Source organism: Plectropomus leopardus, chromosome 6 (genome assembly GCF_026936395.1).
Source record: "Plectropomus leopardus strain MGB_pleo_1.0 chromosome 6, ASM2693639v1, whole genome shotgun sequence".
In the NCBI taxonomy this organism is placed as follows: Eukaryota; Metazoa; Chordata; class Actinopteri; order Perciformes; family Serranidae; genus Plectropomus; species Plectropomus leopardus.
Window position 1 is genome coordinate 1,437,219 of NC_142181.1, and position 22,500 is coordinate 1,459,718.

Genomic DNA, 22,500 nt, shown 5'->3' on the forward strand with positions numbered 1-22,500 from the left:
AGATAACAGACAGAACCGACGTGTAAAATTAGCAGATTGTTTAAGGGACACAAGGACACTGAGAGGATGTGTGTGTGTGTGTGTGTGTGTGTGTGTGTGTGTGTGTGTGTGTGTGTGTGTGTGTGTGTGTGTGTGTGTGTGTGTTGGCACAGTGCTGTGAGGGGGTCAAGGGTCACATGGGCGGGCCACAACATTAGTCCTCTTGTACCGTAAACGACGATGCGAGAGGACTTACTTCCTGTCTCTGTCAACATGTCACTTTATCTCTGCTGCTATCTTAAAACACACACACACACACACACACACACACACACACACACACACACCAGGCTCAGGAGGAGGACAGAGTTACGGCACCCAGCACCTACAGTTTCCTCTTTTACCTGAATACCGCCTATGTAATATAAATGTGTCGGGGGTACACAGTGTAACATGTTCTCCACAGAAATGACTCGAGCCTGATGAGTCTCGGGTTAAAAAAATAATTGATCGCATCATTTTTCTTTTCATAAACATAGAAAATGGGCCTAACAGACTCCACCACACCACACCAGGGTTGAATTTGGACTTTTGGGACCGTTCTTTTGAAATTCTACACTTTAAACTTCTTCAAAATGCTGTACCTTAACTTTTATCAACATCTGGAATGATTACTGTTTTGACTGTTTTTACCACATTTTATGCTATAATGTTCTTCATAATGCGATACCATCACTTTTCTTGACATTTGGAACAATTATTTTTTAATTTTTACCATAGTATGGCATTTTGCAACATACCAGTATGACTTTTTTCAACATTTTAAATGTTGACTTTTTGGACTGTTCTTTTGAATTCTACACCATTAACCTCTTAAAAATGCTGTACCAGAAGTTTCATCGGCATCTGGTTCGATGTCATTTTTGACCACTTTTACTGCACAGTATTGTATGGCATTTGGTGACATACCATAGTGTGACTTTTTTCAACATGCTAAATGTTAACTTTTCAGACTGTTGTTTTTTAAATTCCACATCAAAAACTTCTATAAAATGCTCTACTTTGACTTTTTTTTTAACATTTAGAACAATAAATTCCTAACCCTAACTCTAACCTTACTGTAGTTGGCAATTTTTCAACATTTTAAATGTTGACTTTTTGGACCGTTGTTTTGAAATTCCACATCAACTTCTTTAAAATGCTGTACTTTGACTTTTTTTTAACATTTAGAAAAATAGATTCCTAACCCTAACCTTACTGTAGTTTTTTCAACATTTTAAATGTTGGCTTTTTGGACTGTTGTATTGCAATTCTACAAAATAACCTTCTTCAAAATGCTGTACCATAAGTTTTATAGGCATCTGTTGTTCTATCTGTATCTATTGTTGCATAGTCAGTGTGATAAATACAGTAGTTGTCTGTTGGCACACTTGTAGTTTGGAGAGGCAGGCTGGAGGACCGACATGCTAAGCAATGACCTGCTTTGAATGAGAGGCGACAGCAAAACAAAATCTGTATCAGTTTTTAGTCGTAAGTGTGAATTTTCTGCTTGAACTGAGGTCACTATTTCTCTCTTCAAAGCCAGAATCCATTGAGAAAAGCAGTGATATGACAAGAACTAACCCCCTAAAATAGTAAGAAATTAGTAAAAAATTACAAGAAAATTGTGAAATATGCGACAAAACCAAACAAACAAAAACACCCACACCAACAACAAAACGGAAAAGTAAAGGAATTAAAAATAGGAATGACCTATTTTACTGTAACCTTATCTGAAATATATAATTACGATTAATTTAAATATATTTTTCTCTGTATGGTAATATCCTATTGGAAGACAAATATAATAAAACGTACACTGCTGTTACGGTGCAGAAGTTTTCTCAGTCGGTCCACGTGTTGCAGTGTTTCTGGAAAGTCGCTCCAACAGGCTGTGATTTGTTCTTTTCTAAGAAACGTCCAACATGTTGCATCACTGTCGAACACATAATGACAGCGAGGAGCTGCTCTCTTATTACTGTAATCACACTCATGCTGGAATCCACTCCACCTTATGGTTTCACGGCATGTTTTTAAAGGGGAATTCCACCTTAAAAAGTGCTTTCAGGCAAAGTTGTGCATTGTAGATAGTAGGTTTGGACGATTTGTCTTCCTAAAAATTTCAATAGTAATTTTTAGTGTTGCTGGTTTATAGAAGATGAATAAGAAAATCCAAATGTGTTAACTTTTACAAGAAAGAAAAACACCAAAGTGTCATTTCTGCAATCTTACAGCAGCATTACTACAGCGCTACACTGTGAGTGTATAAATGTATATAAATGTTGAACATTTCTTAATTTCAAATGCTCTGATCTGAATGCTCTGAATTACATTTTTTAAACCTGAACAAAATGATTTAAATTTCTTTCAAAAACCCGTCGATAAGGCAATGAGCAACTTACACATGGCCCAAAAAAACAGAAAGAAATAAGTAAAAAAAGAAAGTTACAAGAAAATAACTTGAAAACAAGAAAAAGAAAGAAAGAAAGAAAATTAAAGTAATAAACAAGAGGCAACAAGGAAAAGACTCTCCAAAAAAAGCAAAAGTTTCTGCAACATAATTTTAAATGTACGATTATAATGCTTATAAATATATTACATTATGTATATTTTTAATCCTAACCATATGCCTTTGTTGCAGAGGGAAATACATTTAAAAATAAGGTGTTTTACTGATGTTGTACCTTTATTTTGAAAAAAGACTGTCTGCATTTAACAAGCAGAAACTGCTCATTTCCTGTAAAAACTGAAGTCTTGCAGTAAAACCAACAAAAATAAACGCAAGACATTTATATCATAAAAAACATCACAAGAAATTAACCTGAATATAAGCAAAGTAGAAAAGTAATAAACGAAAACAAACAAGAAAATGAGCCGAAACAGTTCAGAAGATTGAAAATATAAATGAAAGTTTGTTGTTGTCTTTTTAAAAATTATTATTTAAATATATATTTATAAAGATTATAAATATACTTCTTCCTGGACATTTTTCCCTAGTTTTTTATGGTTTTCTAATAATTCTCCCTATTTATTAATAACAAATTTTCAGGTCATTTTCTTTGTCAAGTGTTACTTATTCCTTGCAATTTGTGGGAAATTTAAGTCCAAGTTAGCCATTGCCTTTTTTTTCCTTGTTTATGAAAAAGTCTGGCATAAGGAAACTGATGTTGCTCCAGGTTTCAAAGGGTTAATCTGAATATTAAAAATAGAAGGAAAAAGACTAACTTACACTGCTCTATAAGGAACAAACAAAAAAAAAATCACCCTATCATCTGCAAACTACCAACATACCCTTTCATCTTGTGGTCATGGTATCCCCGCTCTCGGAGGCCCCGCTCTCGTGTGGATTGTGTTTTTAGGGTGGATGTCAGTCTCAGAGTTACGGACCATTGCGTAACAGCGTCAGAGTTCCCCCTGATGTGGAGTTAAAGGTTCATGTTCCTGTCAGAATTTATGACACTTTAACATGAAAATGAGCAGGCGGCGGCGCGTTTGAAGACTCCACGTGTCCAAAGTGGACCAGTGGAGGAACATCGAGGCTTTAAGACCAAAGAACAGATGGAGGAGTTCCTCAAGGGACGATCGAGGGGCCCCTAAAGCTTATTTAATGTCAGTGTGATCCTCAGGTGCCATGATAGTGCTGATGCTCCTCAAGGTGACGTGGTGAGACTTATTTAGTTTGGACAGGATCATTTAGCTGGTGGCAGAGTTTAGCAGCATAGTTAACCCTTCACAACCTGAGAAAATTGGCTTGATTTCTTACAAAAACATGGAAAAAAATCAACTTAATAAGAAATAGCTTTCTTGCATAAAATGGAATCCAAATTCATAATAATAGTAAAAGTAATAATGATAATGATAATTGTAGGAGTTAATGGATTTTTTTTTTTTTTTACTGTAACTCATTTTCGAATATACAATTAGAATAATTATAATTATAGTTTTTTTGATGTTTTTCTAATAATTTTCTTTCCGTCATTTTGAGCCTTTTTTGAGGTTATTTTCTTGTCAACTTTCACAATTATTTTTTAACAATTTTTATGACTTTTCATGCCAAGTTGCTGATTTTTATCTCAAAGAAATTACCTGAAATTAGCACACAAAAAAGAAAAGAATAAAAATGGAAATTACATTAAAAAGTAAAAAATACAATTAATAATAATAATAATAATGATGATAATAATACTATTTTTTTTATTGTAACCTCATTTTAAATATATAATTAATTTATAAATTAAAGGGCATAGGGCTATCAAAAGCAAAATAAGCAAAGTTTACAAGGTGAGATATAAAATACAATATAGGAAGTCCAGTTTGTGTAACAGGTCCGTGAAATGGAAGAATTATCAGACGCCAAAACACTGTAGAGATTTTAAACAGCGGATTTTAAAACTCTGAAACACACTGATAATCCCTTTATCTCTGGCCAGAAAGGTGAACGGTAGAAATACGCTTTTACGTTACAGGTAATCTGTCAGCAATGTGTACAGTACTTGCTTGTATTTTACTTGCCAATGCAGTATCTTGTGTGTGTGTGTGTGTGTGTGTGTGTGTGTGTGTGTGTGTGTGTGTGTTTGAGAAAAAGAGAAAAAGAAACACATCAAACCACATCCTGCATTTCAAGTCCGGTGCACAACTTTCAGCAACACACATGTACAGATTTGTACGATGCTTGTGAGGACCCTCAGCGGCATCACATCCCATACACACACATACACACACACACACACACACACACACACACACACACACACACACACACAGAGCCAACAACAGGAAATCAAACGTGTTATGAACGTGTTCAGTCTCAGTGTGAGTGTGACTGACACGCTTCAGTCTGTCTCTAACGGACACTCTGACATTTTAAGAGATGTCAACTCACTGACACACACACACACACACACACACACAGAGAAACCCTGCAAGCTGTGAGTACGTCGACCGTCTCTCTGTGTGTCTGAAATGTGTTTCTGTGTTTAAATGTGTTGAGATGGAATTTGTTGCTGGTTCTGCAGGAGAACTTGCACGCCTTATTTTTTCATAAACGTACTGATGAGTGATGAATGAATGATGAATTTCAACAATGACGCAGTTCTTTGGCTGCCAGCACAGAAACTCATAATGCCACGAGATTGTTTTCCTCTTTCTCATGTCGTGTTAAAAACTTGATCAGCTGAAATTGAGTCTTTGCATTAAAGGCAGTGATGTGAGAAGTAAACGATAACGTCACATTTTAAACATCACGACTGTTTGAACTAATGACCGTTTCTGAAAACCACAGACGCTTGTGATGTATTTGTGTGGTAAAACGTAGTGGATACGTTGAATCTTTTTGTTTTAACAGCACTGTAGTTAACGTTTGATCGGATTTAGGCACAAACACAACATTTTTGGCTTAAAATACCTTGTTTTGGAGTCTCAGTCCCCGCTGGAAAGCAGCACCATCTCTGTGAAAAACAGCTTCTTTTCGTGCTTAAAAATTTGCCGAAAATGCAGCGGCTGATGGCAAAGACAACCAGTTTTGTTGTTTGTTGGTGTTGAATAGCGGTCTGCTGCTTGTCCTCGGTGTCCCCTACACCTCCGGAGGACAAAGTCAGCTCAGATACTGAGTCTTGATGTGATACATATGAAATGTGCAAACATAATGTACTCATGGTTTGCAGAAACGTAATTTCTCCCGCTGACTTTTTAAAGTCAGTCGAGGTTTTAAAGCAGGTGACGGATTTTAACCTGAAACCGAAACCTGTCAAACATTTCCTGTTGATTTGAAAAAGCTGCATTTCACAAAACTTCAATGGGAACACTTCTCGCTCTTTTGTATCTTATATGATGTGTAACACCGGGTGGCGGTAATGAGACTTTATGGATGCCAACCGCTAATAAACCCAAAGAAGAAGAAGAAGCACAGCAAAGTCAAATAACACAACAAAACATGGCTCTGTGTGTGGACGGAGGAAGAGACGGAGATCTTCTAACTCTGATACGAGATTTATTTATTTAGACTTATCGTAGGAGCTGAGCCGGAAATTCACTGATTACACTCAAATACACAATCTGGACTACATTTATCACATATGCATCAACACACACAAGATTATCACAACAGGAAGAGCTAGAAAATTTCTGCAGAAATTTTGGAGGGTGCCTGCTGCTGAGGTGCCACTAATGTACGTCAGGATGTGGAGGGGGGCCACAAGGGCCAATTAATGGCCATTAGTTACTTACTGGCATCTCTAAGTTGCCACAAGGGCCAATTAAGGGCTCCCTCCACCTGACGGGCCACAGGGGCCAATCGATGGAGGGTCAAATCCTTTGGAGGGGCCACAAGTGGACCATTAATTACTTACCGGCATCTTTGAGTGGCCACAAGGGCCAATTAAGGGCCCCCTCCACCTAAGGGGCCACAAGGGCCCATCAACAGAGGCCCCACAAGTGGACCATTGATTAATTAATTAACTAACTAGAATCTTCAGTGGCCACAAGGGCCAGTTAAGGGCCCCCTCCATCTGAGAGGCCACAAGGGCCTATCAATGGCCCACTTGTGGCCCCTCCTTCAGAGGGCCCACAAGTGGACCATTGATTACACAAGGCACAATTAATGGACCTTCATGATAAGTGGCATCTATATTGGACACAAGAGCCAATTAAGGGCCCCTTCCACCTGAGGGGCCACAAGGGCCAATCAATGGCCCACTTGTGGCCCCTCCTCCAGAAGCAGTGCAGGCACTTTGGGGTATGTGTTAAAATATGCTCCAGAGTCCCTGAGGGTAACCTTCGTGGGGGCGTGGCCTCAGTTTGGTCTGTTTAAATGCACGTTTGCATTTTTATTGTTTCTCAGAAATTTAGAGCAAAAAATATATTGAAAATGTTCTTCGGTTAAATATTTCTTCACGAGCTAAAATCTTTTGATGGTATATTGTCATAGTGTCAGCTGACTCCGTTTTTGAGGTTCTTGTCTACGTGTTCTGGTTTCAAACAGACGTGTTTGGAGTCGACATCGCTGCAGATTTATTGCACGGCGAGCGCTCCGTGTTTTCCTTTAGGAAGAGGGAACAAACATTTGTCAGACTTTGTTTCCTTTAATCAGCTGAAGATAAATTCTCTGCATCGTGTTCAGAGGAGAGAGACTTCATCAGCCACAGGATGTGTGAATGAAGCGAGTGATTTACACACATCCTGCTGACTCACTGAGAGCTGCAGTGTGTGTGAACGCTTTGGCTAAATAAGGCTGTGACTGCTGCTGCGCAGTGTGTGTGTGTGTGTGTGTGTGTGTGTGCATGTGCATGTGTGTTGCCTCGCATCAGCTGTTTGTGTGCGTCCACAAAACACAAACCTCATCCAGCACCAGCATCGTGATGTATCTGAGCTGCTGAAGACAGTAGAGGAATGTATATCCATTCAAGTACTGCGCTCAAGTACAAATGTGAGGTATTTGTACTTGAGTATTTCACTACGTCTCAGAGATAAATATTACACTTTTTATATTTACATTTAGCTGATACACACGTTTACCTCAGAGAGATTTTAATGCAGGACTTTTACTTGTGATTAATATTTTCAAAGTGTGGTATAAGTACTTTTACTGCAGTACAGCAGGGATACTCACGTGCTTGGGGGCCATTAAAAGGAGGCCAGGGGCCAGTCGGCGCAGCCCAATACATGTTTCTAAGATTTGAGAACATTTCTGGGACTTCAGGACTTTTCTCATATTTTGGACATTTCTTGGATTTAGGATGTTTCGTGGCCTTTTGGACATTTCTTGATTTGTTGTACTTTTCTCATATTTTAGGACATTTCTAAGATTTCAGGATATTTCTAGGATTTTAGACATTTCATGGATTTTTGGACATTTCTGAGATTTTAGAATATTTCTCGCAGCTTAGGACACTTCTATGATTTTAGGATGTTTCGCAAATGTTTGGGCGTTTCTCGGATTTTAGGACATTTCTAGGATTCGAGGATATTAGTGTCTCAGCTGTGTCCTCCGATCCTCCTCTGGCTCTATTTTTAATCAACAAGCTCTGTTTTGATGCTGTTTTATGTCTCTGACACCTTATGGAGACTAAAAGGACAAAAACTATTCACAGAGTCAATCACTTTATTTTTATTGTCCATTAGAAAACAGTATGGGAGACACTCGGCACCCTATCAGGGGCCAGATGTGGCCCCTGGGCCATAGGTTGAGTAGAACAGGATCGTAATACTTCCTCCACCTCTGGTTAAAAGAGTTGAGGGTTTTCGGGTTCGGTCTCCTGGTGAAGCTTGTGTTTTTATAAAATATGTTGGTGGTTTTCCAGATTAAACATCACCTCTTGATGTGGAACAAAGAACAACAACTCTTTAAACCACAAGTAAAGAGTGGTTTGCTCACGAACGAGGAGGCTCGCTGCTTTACAACACTGCTGGCAGCTGTTAAAGACATTCCTGTAAGAACCTGCACAGCTATCACCTCAAAAAAGACCGAAACGACGGATCGTGTAGGAAAATGTTCTCATTTAACACTCGTGCGTTCGGAAATTCCTCCTGCCAGGACGTCTGGAATTTAACACTAATGAAGTTTAAACGCTTCTCCATCTCGGCAGCGACAGGTGTGCTGCCGTCTGGGTGGAAAGTGGAAATGAAATGATTACAGGGTCTCGTGAAGTTGTGACGAAGAGGGAAGATATAATTACATTTTTTAATATGAGGCAATGTTTTTTATGAGGGGAGAAAAATGGTGGAAACTGTCCATCAGAAGTTTCTCTTATGGTGATGAAAGACGTGGACGGCGTCACGGCGAGGCTGGACGGGTTGAAAGCATCGTCCCTGCACAAAGACCAGAACCAAACGAGGCCCCGACGAATAAAAGAAACAGTATTGAGCATTTTAGCCGGTTCTCATTCAGAGCGGTCAAATATCCACGCTGCTGAAGTGACTTTGGCGTAAGATCCTGACGCAGAAAGACGGAAGGACGCAGCTGGACGGCGTCATGTGAAAACGCTGCTGGTGACAAAGTGATATGAGGAGCATGAAGATTTCTATGGGGGGGGGGGGGACTCCCGGACTTTCATACGGGAGTCTGGTGTTTGTAAATAATTCATTTTTTTGTGCTTTTTTAATCTAAAAACATAGTGGAATCATGACAAAAACCTGGCATTTAAAGGGTTAAAATTCTGAGAATTCATGAATATTTGATATTTTATTAATCGGCACAGATATTTGTCATTTTGCGGATTATCAGTGTCGCCGTTTTATTTTAATGATCGCCGATAAAAATTAATGAATTAAAAAGTGCAAAGAAAGATTCAGCATGGGAGGAACTTTTACTTTGTAAAACCTCAGGGAGCTATTATTATTATTTATTTTTAATTATATTTTTCACTTGACTTCATTAAAAAAGTTAAATACTGACAGAAAGAATTTTATTTTTATTGTAAATACATATCACCCCAATTACGGTTATCAGTCTTTTAAACTGCTAATAATCGGTACCTGGAAAAACAATATCGGGCGATCCCTCGTAGCATCAAAGCGGACCCTAAAGGTTAAGTTTTTTTGTCTGTAACACTGAAAGAGACGATCAGCTGCAGCTGAAGAGGAAGACGAAATTAATGCACCGTCATCTCAGACTGGGAAGTTGTTTCTTTTAATGTTTCACAGTTTCAAAGAAAAAAAAGTTAAACACCGCAGAGACGATGTTTCGTAATAAAGACGCTCGTTTCATTTCATCATAGTGAGATTTTGATGAAAAAAGGTGAGTTAGTCAGGCGGTGGTGAGGTGATGCTCCGCTGCACACGCACTTCCTGTTCACACTGAGGAAGACAGCTCTGAGCCGCCTCACTTTAATTTTCTGAAGATGCGTCTTGGCAGCGTGTTTTCTGTCGTTACTTCCTGTCTGGACACAGAAACTGAGCCTTTGAGACAGTTTGCTGCGTAAAAGCTGCAAATAAGGTAAATCTGTCAACCTGCATCAGCTGCAGAGAGAAACCTGCGGAGCAGATTTAGATGGATGGATGGATTGTTTCTCTTCACATTTAGCGTGATGATTTCAGTTCTTAGTTTTTGTTCTCGAGTGTACGCAGCTTCGATTGAAGGGAGGGCTGTAAATAATCTTCATTAAGTAAGATTAATTTTCTTTCCTGTCAAGAGACGTACCGCAACTTTCAAGAAATTAGAGCAGAAAAAGAGAATTTGTCGAGAGAGAGCAAAAGAAAATATATTTTAAGACAGTAATAATAATAATAATAATAATAATAATAATAACAATGATAATAATAATAATAAATAGGGAAAAATGTCAAACTATATTTATAATTGTTATCATGATAATTATTGTTAACTTTTTTATTCCTATATTTTTCTTTTATATATGTTTTTATATATTTTTAATATTATTTATTTAGTTTTGTTATTCACCTTTTTTCATATTTTTATATTATACGTTTTTTATTGCCTTTTTTTAAGGTAATTTTCTTTTAACTTTTACTTCTTACAATGTTTTATTAGAAATTGAGGCAATTTGCTTTTGTTTTAAAGGGTTAAAAAACAACATTTTGAATGTTTTTGGTGAGTCTGCTGTAAGTAAAACTGCGTGTTACAGTTTTGATAGAAGCCTGTAGAGTATTAGATGTACAGCTGTTTGATGTTATCATGATTAGCAGCACGCAGCCAAAAATATATTAACATTTAGTATTTTTATCCCGCTGTCATGCCACGATTTAATCAGAGCGCCTTGTTTTATTTTATGCTGATTAAAGTTTGTTTCATGTGATTTCTGCATGTCTGTGTTTCATATCAGAATACATTTGTGCCTTGATTTAATCTTTTTTTTGTGAATATCTGGACATCATGTGGAGTTTGTTCATGACAGATTAAAATCAAAATCACTGACAGTTTTTTCTCTTCTGTTGAAGCGTTCTTGACGTTGATAGCTTCATTATTTTTTTGTTTGTTTAGATTGCAGCTGGTTGTGCAAATTTGTTTTGTCGCCTCAGTGAGCTGCAACTTTGACAAAATTCTACAGTTTTTCACCAAACGTGAGTTTAGTTTTTTCATCAGATGATGAAAACTTTGCTCAATTTTACACAGATACAAAGCTAATTCAGCGGTAATAATCGCAGCATTCATTTTGTCTGCGTCATCGTTCCATACCAACATCTGAACCCCTCCTCTTCATGAAGCGTCTGAGCTTCTCGTGTTTAACCCTTTAACGCCACGATTAGTTTTCTTGACACCTATTTCCCAAATATTTTTCACCAGTTTCTTGTGAATTTTTGAGCCATTTCTTGCAAAACTGCATGATGCCCTCTTCCAGTGTTTTTGATTTTTTGCTCGTTTTAAGGTTATATATAAGTCTGCTTTCTTTGATCTTTTTTTGTTGACTTTTTTGGGTTAGTTCAATAAAGTTTCATCCTTCTTGAAACAGATCCACCTTCATGTCCTGATGGATTTGTTGTTTTTTTCTATATTATAATGGGATCATGTTGATCAAATTTCAGGAAAAAATGCATTTAAAGAAACCGTTTTGTTTAAGTTTCTTAATATTTTTTGTAGATTTTTTATGTCATTTTCTGTCTTTTTGTCTGTGTCTCTGCAGCCGCCAAGCGTCCCTCCTCAGTCTCGTCTCTGAGTGGGATTGTGGGTCGGATGATGTCGTCCGGCGAGCGAGGAGCCTCGTCCTCCTCCTGCACCTCCGTCAACACCGTCTGCTCAGACGGCGAGCGACCCGCCTCGCTCTCCCTCTCCTCCTCTGCCTCCTCCGTCTCCCTGCAGGACACTTCCCACTCCTCCTCTTCCTCCTCCTCCTCTTCCTCTCTGCCGTACGGCGCCGTGCCGACCTACAACGCCTCCTCATCGTCCTCGTCTTCTTTCACGCCAAAGAGGAACGGCTCAGACATCAGCCTGGACCTCACTCCCCTCGTCACGCCACACGGAGGAGGAGTTGCGGCAGGAGGAGGCGGGGTCTGTGTTGCCAAGTCGACAGGTGGAGGTCACTCCTCTAATGGACATGTCGCCAATCCAGTGGCGATGGCTGCGATTGCCACGCCCAGACAGCTTTCGCGGCTGGAGCGAGTGGTTCTGGAGATCGTAGAGACCGAGCAAGCCTACGTCAGAGATCTGAAGAGCATCGTGGAGGTAAGAGCCAGAGCTGCAGCCAGACGTTCATTATTTGGAAATCTTTCTGGGTGTCCACAAGCGGGCCGTCGGACATGTATCATGTCACACCTGCCAACATGCCTTACAGGATGAGATATCTCCTCTGTAAGAGACGGTGTCTAGGAGATAACATTCTGTATGCACTAGATGAAATAATATCTTCTGCTTATTAGATGAAATACTATCTCCTACGTATATTGGAGATAATATCTAGGAGAAAACATCCCCTACCTGCGCGATGAGAAAATATCGCCTACATATGAGATATTGTCTTGTACTGTAGGCCTGCATATTTGATGAGATAAGAGGAGATAACTTCCCAGACTTACAAGATGAGATCATATCTCCTCTGTGAGACGTGTTTTCAAGGAGATAATGTTTTGTATGTACAACATGAGACCATGTTTCATCTTGAGGAGAAAAGATAACATCCTGTATTGTTCACGATGACATAATTCCTCAGTAAACACTCATTACTTTGCCAGAATTCACAAAACAACATTTCCCATGAGCTTCCCCTTATCAGCAGTGTGTGTGTTTAATGTCATGGCAGCTGTTTGTCTCTCAGCTGTCATATCCACCCGAATTTTCTTCTGAAGTAACCTTACAAACTTTTGGCTTTAATCTCTACTGCCTAAAACGCGGTCATGACGCTGCATTTTGGAAAGAGGGATGTGAACAGTCGACACTTTCTGAATCAAACACGCCACGTCGCCGACAGAACTTCTCTTTATGTTCTCAGAAACATCTGTGACGGTGGTTAGTGACACGAGGTTTTGGTGGAGGAAGTGACTGTGTTGACATGTAGAGTATGGTGTGGATGATTGGTTACCATGGTAACAAAACCATGTGTTTTATTTTAAAGTGTTGGTCCCATTAAAAAAAAGTGCCAGGCAGCTGATCGGGATGCTGACACTGTGGTTTAATGTCGGACACGAAACAACTAAAACATGAAGAAAAGACAGCAATACAGTACACAGCTGTGTGTGTGTGTGTGTGTGTGTGTGTGTGTGTGTTTGGGAGGAGTTAGCTGTAGCCTAGATTTACTGTCCAGGTGTGAATGCCTCTGGGGCAGTTTACCTGCAGCTGGCCTCTACACATTGCGTCTGTGTGTGTCTTCGTCTGTCAGATTGGAGTGTGAAACATCCTTTTGAAGTAAAAGAGGTAATTTACTGCTGCTTTCATCCTCTGCCATGTCACACACACACACACACACACACACACACACACACACACACACACACACACACACACACACACACACGCTCGTGGCTCGGCTGTCATCAGGTTTATCAGCTGTCTGTCAGTTTCTTCTTCTCTGACCTTCCACAGAGGACGGACCTCTCATTCATCACCACATCTTTCTTCTTCGTTGGTTTATCCCTCCTGACTTTCTGTGTTCGTCCGCACTCAGAGGTCACTGTCAAAGTCACGTGACGGTTATTATGGCGCTGTCGTCAGTAAAGTAGTTAACCCTTAACCCTGAAACTTGAGAAAACTGGCGTAAATTCTTTAAAAAACATGGGAAAAGGCAATCAGCAAAGACGGACCCAAGTGGCCCAAAAATTAACAAGTAATTAGTAAAAAGTACGAGAAAATTACCTGAAAATTAGTCACAAAAAAAAAACCAAACAAACAAAAAGAAGAAAAGAAAAAGAAAGTTAAAAAAGGCAAAAAAAGGCAAAAAAAGGGACTTGGAGAAAGTGCTTAAAAATAGTTATTATTCTGTAACATAATTTTAGATAAGTAATTATGATAATTATATATACAGTTTTTCTTCCTTTGGTTTTTTTTTGCTTGACATTTTTCCCTAGCTTTTTTAAAAAACAAAAAATACATTTCTAAATCAATGAATTTCTCGATGTTTGTGGAATATTTTTTGCAATGTTACTCACTGATTTTTCCCCTCAGGGCTCAAAGGGTTAAAGTGGAAAACAATCTTTTTTTGAAAGAAATTATTAAAAAGTGCAGAAAATTCATCTCAGATTAAATAAAAAAAAAAAGATATAACAGAGAAAGTTTAAAATGAAGTCGTGACTTGGTAAAAGTGCTTAAAAATTATAATAATTGTGTAACATAATTTTAAATATCTAACTAATTATGAAGAAATTACCCCTTAAACTTGCGAGAAATTAATTTTTAAAAAAAGAAAGAAAAAAATTATGGGAAATTTAGCAAAAATAAATAAATAAATAAAAGAAACGAAAAAATATATCAAAAAGAAATAAAAGAAAAGAAAAAAAGTGAAAAAGATTTTAAAAATTATGATAATTTTGTAGCTTAAGTTTAAATAAGTAATTGATTATGATTATTTAATTACAGTTTTTTATAGCTATTTCTCTTTTCCCTTGCCATTTTTTCCTTAGCTTTTTAGAAAATTTTTTTTATCTACTAATTTCTTGCAATTTGTGAAACATTTATAACCAAGCTGCTAATTTTCGAAGTTTTTTAAGTTTTTCTAAGCGAAGGTCTAAATACCTTTAAAAGAGGTTCGAAGGCAGCTCAAGAAAACTGATGTGGCTCCAGGTTTCAAAGGGTTAATGACCGGATCATTAGCATTCAGATTATATTCAAATGTGGCGTCTTTAAAAAAAATAAAAAGTCTGATTTCAGTGTTCACTTTTACTTCAGTGATCCCAGAATTCCTCTCTGCTGATGGAAAGGAGGTCTGATAAATGATAGGTGTGTGTGTGTGTGTGTGTGTGTGTGTGTGTGTGTGTGTGTGTGTGTGTGTGTTGCGCTGTAATGTAAGCCTTCATTCCTGCTGCTCTCTGTATTTGAGGTTTTTAGCTGCAGTCTGGTTTTGATTGAGGCTACATGATGTCACGCTCACTGGGAATCTGAACCAACTACCATAATAGGCCCGTGTGTGTGTGTGTGTGTGTGTGTGTGTGTGTGTGTGTGTGTGTGTGTGTGTGTTTGAGAACAATAACAACTCACAGAAAGAGTGAAAACAGCTCCTCTCTGTCACCGACTTATAAACTCATTTTTCTATAAACTTTTTGAGAATAAATTCTCATAAAAGTTCCTCCTCTGTGCTGCCAGCAGGCTGAGGTCACTGCAGCTGCTCCAGCTCTCTTCATTCATCTTTTTTTTACCAGTTAAAGCATATTTTTCTTCTTCTTCTTCCTCTTCTTCTTCTTCTTTCTGCAAGAGCGTTTCAAGAGCTCTCTGTGAAATTGCTGAAATAAGTGAAATCAGAAATGAGCGGAGTAGTTTCATCTGATTCAGAGAGTTTTCTTGTAGCTTTCTGAGGGAGAAAAGTTGCGGAGTGAACATGAGACGGGATCCTGCTGTTGACCTGCAGCCAAGTGGGACAGGAAACCGAGGGGGAGGAGGAGAGAGAGATGGGGGAGAAACAGATGACGGGGGAACGACAGAGTGGAGAAAAGATGAGGAGGTGGGGATCAGGGCTGAGGGGAGATTGGGGGACGAGAAAGGGGGGAAAACAGAAAAACAGAAGAAGGGACAAAAATGTGAACGAGAGAAGAAGCGAGAGGAAGCAAAGTGAGGAGACGAGGAAAGAGAAAAGGAGAAACAACAGGAGAATGTGGAGAGAAAAGGAGGTGAATTTTGGGTTGCAAAGTAGATTTTGGGAGCAAGAAAGGGAAGACAAAGATTAAACAAAGAAAAGTTTCTACAGCGGTCACAATCTATCATTTCTGCTTTTTTTTTCAACATTAACCCCTTGAGACATCAACATCAGTTGCTGAGGTACTTGTGAACCTCGAAAATCAGAGAAAATTTGTTTGAGTCGTTATTAGGTGTTATTAATATTAGGTGACAAGGAAATGATCTGAAAATAGCTGAGGAGGATTATTAGATGTGATCAAAAAATGCGAATGATGCCGTTACCGGGATGCCGTTACCGGGATGTCAACAAATGCACATGATGGAATAATGCAGCACGCTCTTATGTTTCCCACCGTTACGATGTTTAGGATTAGGCAGCAAAGACACGGATGGTTTCGGAATAGTAAGGGTTAAAAAGAAAACCCACATCCACACTGGAAATGAACTCCAGACTCCTGCATGACAGTCAGCTTTTTATGGGATCCATCCACCTCCCCTCCCCCTTTATAACTCATGTGAGCCCTCTGCATTGCGTGGTTACGGGCGGCGTTATTACGTGACGCTCCGTCAGTGTTTCGTGCTCACGCAGCCGGTTCCATCTGACCGTGTTCTTACGTGATGCCGCCTGTACGTGTTGCATGTGGACGCATCCGGTGCTGTCCGGCTGTCTGCTGGCATATAATAACAACGCCACCGGTTCTGTCTGAGGTCGGTCTCGTCTGACGCCATCCAGCCGCTTTCCGGTTGGACGCGGAAGGTGAGTTTTGGCTTCAGATTCATACGCCAAAAGCACTGACAGAGCATCGCTATTTGATGAGCTCAGAGTGAGAACGAGCTGGACTCCTGCATGAAAGTTCAGGGTTTTTTCAATCCACCCGCCGCCCTACAGCGACATAAGGCGGCAGACGTTTTTAACAGCAGCCTGACGCCGTCCTGATGCACATCATGCAGACCACGTTCTCGTCTAACACCACCCGTCTGCGTATCATGCTGCCGCGGCATGTGCCTTCTGTCTGTCTGTACATAATAACACAGCGAAAGGTCTCAGCTGATGCCATCCAGCGGCGTATCGCACGGACGCGAAAGGTGTCTTTTGGCGTCTGAATCTTTTGTTGAAATCACTGTAAAAAGCCAGAATCAGGTTCCTCTTAAGGTAAAACACGTAGTTTCAGTTATCTAAACCTGTCGAGTGTACTGACATCAAATTTGGTAGTTTGGTCATGTTGTATTGGTGTACTGGAAGAACAAATACAACCAAAAAAATAGATTTTGTTTTTGTTTTTTTATTTATTTTGAAAAACAAGTTAACATAAGAAATTTAATGAAAGAGGGTCGTTATACGCACATCATGTAGGTGCTCTCAAAAAACATCCAGGTAGGACTGAAATGTTGTCTTGAATAAACTTGTGTTTCACAGTTTAAGTGTGCAGACGTTAGTATTTTTCTCCTAAGACACATTTTTCATTACTTTAGATTTAATTATTTATTTATTTTGCAGACAGGAAGCGACCACCAGATCGAAAAAAGCTAACGCAGAAATATGCTTTTTTATTGTTTATTTTGAAAAAAAAAAAGTTAAAATTAGACAGATTGGTCATTTTTCATCTCGGACGTTTTTTTGGACTCCACACTCTCTCTGTGACCCACTTTCAAACAAAGACATAACTCAAGTCGTTCTCTGTCTTTCATCCATTGTTTTTTACTTCGTCGTTTTTCTCTCCTTCTCTCTTCAAGATGTTTGTTTTGTTTGCATCTCTCTCCATCTCTTCCTCATTCCTCCTGTCTTCTTCTGCTCTTCATCTTTGTGTCGAACTCTCTCATTTTTCACTCATCTCTCCATTTTTTCTCTCTCTCTCTCTCTCTCTCTCTCCCCGTGCCCTCCAGTGTGTGTGTTTCCTGTTGCCTTTAAAAGGTGATGAATGTGGCCAAGGCCTCTCATTATATTCCTCATTACACACACACACACACACACACACACACACACACACACACACTGGTTGTTTTTGTACCCAATTTAGGGAAAAAACAGAAACAGAAGGAATGGGACCGAGATGATTTTTTTTGCTTGCAGCCACATTGTGTGTGTGTGTGCATGTGTGTGTGTGTGTGTGTGTGTGTGTGTGTGTGTGTGTGTGTGTGTGTGTCATGGTAAATGTAGTTTGGTGCTGGTTCGGAGCATGCATATTTTCTGACCAATCACATCGCTGCTTCACACAGTTAGCAATGGAAACAGAGCAGCAAAAGAAAAAAGTTGCTACAGCGATCAATCAAATTTGTGTAGCTGATGGCTGTTTTCAATCCCATTGCCCTCCAACGAACACCTCCAGAGGTGATGCATCATGGGAACTAAACCGGCTTGAAAAGATCCCTCGTGTTCCTGGTTTGCATCAACGTTGTGTGACAAGTTTCTGTCCAAAATTGTTGTTAATTTCTGGTGTTTGCAACTTCAGATCTATGAAATAATGGTGACGTCACCCATTCGTAAGTGAGTTCCACTCTGCAGCTCTGAGTTTGGCATTTTGGCCGTGGCCACCCCTGTTCTCAGCATTTTAACATGGGGGTCTGTGGGGATTGACTCGCTCTTGGAGCCAGCCCCAAGTGGACAGTAGAGGAACTGCAAGTTTTGGCACTTAGGCGTTGGCTTCATTCGTCAGTCAGACTTTGGATGAATTATTTAGAAACAGCAGGACGCATCGCTCCGTGTCTCATCCGGCCGCTCGCGCTGAGCTCTCATTATTATTACCAGGGGCGGATGTAATGTTTTGGGGGCCCGGGGCCACAAGCACATGAGCTTATTTTCAGCCTTTCTCTAACTGTGAATGTTGGCAGGCTGTCGGCAGCTATAGGAGAAGTAGGCCGACTCAAAAGTTTTTAATTCCTGAGTAAAATGATTAACAGCACAGAAGTTTGACAGAAGCTGAAGTCAGAGTCCTGCAGTCAGGAGAGGTTGGCCTATTATCAGCACAATGTGCTTCAATTTACCTGAAATTTGTTTCAGATGGAACTTTTCATTTTGATATAATGCTGGAAAGTTTAATCAATAATAATAAATCATATGTTTATTACACTCCAACACACCATGGTCACATGAAACCATGAAGAAAAAAGAAAACCAAAACCCCATCAAAATAATTGTTCGTTAATTGTCATCAATGTAATATGTTAAATTAATGGTCATATTGATTTGAAGTATAATCGATTAGACCTATAAGCAGACACATTTTAAGGTTTTTGGAAATGGATTATTTTGAAACCAGTAACACAAAAAGTAAAACCATCACAGGTGTGACAGCAGCTGCAGATGGAGCATCGATTTCAAGTTCGACTGGAAACACAGCTTTTATTTTGGCCACAGAAATGTCTTTTTATAGTGCGTTAAATTAGATTATTTTCTGTTTGGTAACCCCGCAGAGAGCCGTTATGGATCCCAGTTTGGGAACTTGGACTAAAGCTGGTGAGCAGATCTCAGCCTCTCACTCAATATTTTCTGTTTCGCCAAATTTCTCTCCCTCCTTGGATGAATTTCTGCCTCCTCTTTTTGGCCAAATTTTCTGCCTCGCTCTGGCAGCTTTTCTGAGAGTCTGTGAGTCTCGGTGTCCGGGCTTCTGTTTGGTTCAGTTTGGGGATGTGTCACTAATAAAACGGTGCGATGATGTGGAACCTCTCTGTGGTTTCTGGACTTTGTGAAAACTGTCTATTATCTCATCTCTCTCCAGTGTAATCTAATTACTAACTACTACAGGAAGTGACCTCATGTGAACTCTGACAGGATTTTAGTTTCCATTACAACATAAATGACAGACTGCACGCACAGTATGACTTCTGAGTCAAACTGTTCACTGTGTTATTTCACAAAATAACTGTACTAGAATTAAATCAAAGATATAAGATGGAATTTTTCTGCATCAAAATGTCTAAAAATGAATAAACCAATGTTATAAATTTTTACATTCGCAACAGTGTTCAAACCCAACAAAATCATTTTAATCAAAGAAGCGGTCCACGTCATTTGTGTCGTAGTTATTGGCCAGAGGCCGTCATGAATTAACTTTTTCGCCATTTTTAGGCCACGTTTTCATGATACTTTTTTGTTCTCTGCCATTTTCACAATATATTTTTGAAGAAGAAATGAAGATGCAAATAATCGAAAATATACCTGCTGCACAAGCTGATATATGTTTAGGGTCGGAAAATACTGTCATACATGTCTGCACGGTAATGCATGATTCACTGTGGAGCGTGTTTTCATTTTATTTATTTTATTTTGTTTTAATTTAGTTTAGTTTTTGAATGGAATTGAATCGAATCAAACTGAATCGAATCGAACTGAATTGAATTGAACTGAATTGACCCTGACTGTGCATAACAGTAGAAAATGGAGATGCAACATTAATTCCTGCTGATGTCGTGATTTGGTTAAAGTGAAGTCGGGGTCATGCATGAGAACTTTACTTTTAAGATGGTCTGAGTGAGAGAACATTAGGACAACATGGAGGGAACGTTTATTTTCAGTTTTCCTCAGCTGTTGACCAGCTTGTGAAGATTTCGGATTTGAACCTGTCTCCATCTGTCAGTCATCATGACGAGCTGCCCGCTGCACCAGACTCTCTGCTGCTTATTAACTTCCTGTTTTTTGTCTTTTTTATGTTTCCTGACTTCCTGTCTGATGCCAGCGTCTGTGACGGTGCAGGCGGTTTCGTGTTCGCACCTTTGTCTGGTGTTCAGTTTTTTATTTGATGAGATGTTCTGGTTGGTGAGGAGAGGCTGGATGCTGGGTCTCAAGGTTGTGACAGAAAAGTAGAAATGTTGATGAAAAATTTAGACATGATGAATAAAATGAATAAAAGGTTTTCTGAGGAAACTTTGAGTGTGAAAGACAGCAGAACAGAAATCTTTCATTAAGCAGCTCCTGTCTGAGGCTCTCCTGTGGATAAGTCTAATTAGTGAAACGGCGTGCAGCTGCAGTGTGTTCAGGACAGATTTAGTGTTGAAGCTCACATCAGATTTTTTAAACTGCTTCACTCTGCGCACGGTAACGTGATGATTTTAGTGCTCTGAAGACTTTAAGATAAAAACATTATGATTTTGATAAAAACTGACATCTTGTTTCTGTTTGTGTGTCTGCAGGATTATCTTGGCTGCATTATCGACTGCGGCTCTCTGCCGCTGAAACCGGAGCAGGTCAGCACTCTGTTCTGCAACATCGAGGACATCTACGAATTCAACAGGTAAACACACACACACACACACACACACACACACACATTCTGATATACAACAAACGTAAAGAGACACAGTGGTTACTGAGGAAACGGTCGTATATTTTATGCATTTCACGCTGTGGCTCAGTATGGAGGACAAAAAAATGTCCTCAGTATCCATAAATAAATCCAAGAATAAATGAATAAATAAATTAACTAATTAATACAAAACCACAGAAATAACATAATAAAGGAACACATAAATAAATGCAGAAATTAATTAAGAATAAATAAACACAATTAAATGGTTAAACAAACAAATAAATTAATAACTGCTTAAATAAGGAAAAAAGAATAAATATAGAATGAAATGAATAAGAAAGCAAATAAAAATAGATAAATAAATGAAGCCATAGAATAATAAATAACTACATAAGAGAAAAAATAAATAAATGCATGAATGCGTAATTTGCCAGAAGAACTATCAATATATTAATGTTTTTCTCTGTCTGAATGTTAAAGTGACACAAAATCATAATCTATAACTTTTTGTTATTTTTTCTTTCTTTTTTCTCTTAAATTCATCCTCTCCACGTCTCAGAGTATCCTTCGATGAAAGTGACTGTAAAGCACAACAAATAATTAGAGCTTTTTTATTTGACTAATTTAACAGAAAAAAATGTGGATATGCCCGACAGTGTCCTGGCTGTTTGTGAATAAAAAAATAAAAATGGTCTTTATTGTCTCGATGCTGCAGCACAAAGAAGTCTGTTATTATTCCACGAAGCTGTTTTGACTGAGATCACTGAACTGAAACAGGCTGTAAAGCGCTGCAGTGTGTGTGTGTGTGTGTGTGTGTGTGTGTTTGATAATATTATCCCGAAAATTCATGTCACGTGGAGCCCTGCGGTTACATGGACGTGGAAATGTGAGTTTTTATTTGTTATTCATGGACAGTGCTGGAAGAAATGTTTTATATTTTGTTTTCTGTAAAGTAACTAAAGCTGTCAGAAAAAAAAAAAAAAACGTAGTGAAAAAGTACCAAAAATAAAAACTGCAGTACTTCTTTCTGAAAATAATAATAACAGAGCATAAAGTGGAAATACTCAGTACTTCAAAACTGCATATTAATGTTCATTTAACCACAGTTCATGCTACAATATCAGCCCAGAAAGTACATGAAAAAGCTGAATGCACAGCGAGATGTTGTGGTTTGTGATGGACGTCGGTGATGCGTCTCATCGTGGTGCTGTGAACAGGAAGTGCATGTTTTGACACGGTGCATCAGCCACCGTTTCATTAAACTGTGAAAAACTTGTTCCACTGTTGAAAGAGGAGAATCGTCCGCGGCTTCGAGCTTGTGGAAAGTATCCTGTGGGTAACAGACAGAGAGAGAGAGAGATAAGCTGCTCGTGGAAACATTCAGATGCAGAAATGAACGGAGCAGGGCAGTGACGCCGCCGGTTTGATTCCCTCGAGAACAATCCGACCATAAAAACGTGCTCTGTTGGGTTTTTTGGGGGGATGAAAGCATGCAGCAGCTGCTGAGCTCATATGACTGAAGCAGATTCT

General features: G+C 39.1%; 1 protein-coding gene across 4 annotated transcripts in view; it reads left to right on the forward strand.

Annotated features, from left to right (window-relative positions):
- Positions 1 to 22,500, forward strand: part of plekhg2 (pleckstrin homology domain containing, family G (with RhoGef domain) member 2) — a 107,800-nt gene that overhangs the window by 33,939 nt on the left and 51,361 nt on the right. The window contains exons 1-3 of one of the 4 annotated variants that reach the window (XM_088078458.1): positions 4,806 to 4,946; positions 11,595 to 12,133; positions 20,855 to 20,955. In XM_088078458.1, the coding sequence (XP_087934584.1) occupies positions 11,645 to 12,133; positions 20,855 to 20,955 (590 nt within the window). In that variant the 5' untranslated portion in view covers positions 4,806 to 4,946; positions 11,595 to 11,644. Of the gene's footprint in view, positions 1 to 4,805; positions 4,951 to 9,481; positions 9,950 to 11,594; positions 12,134 to 20,854; positions 20,956 to 22,500 lie in introns of those variants that run through there. The other 3 variants (XM_088078459.1, XM_088078460.1, XM_088078457.1) reach the window with 3 other exon arrangements.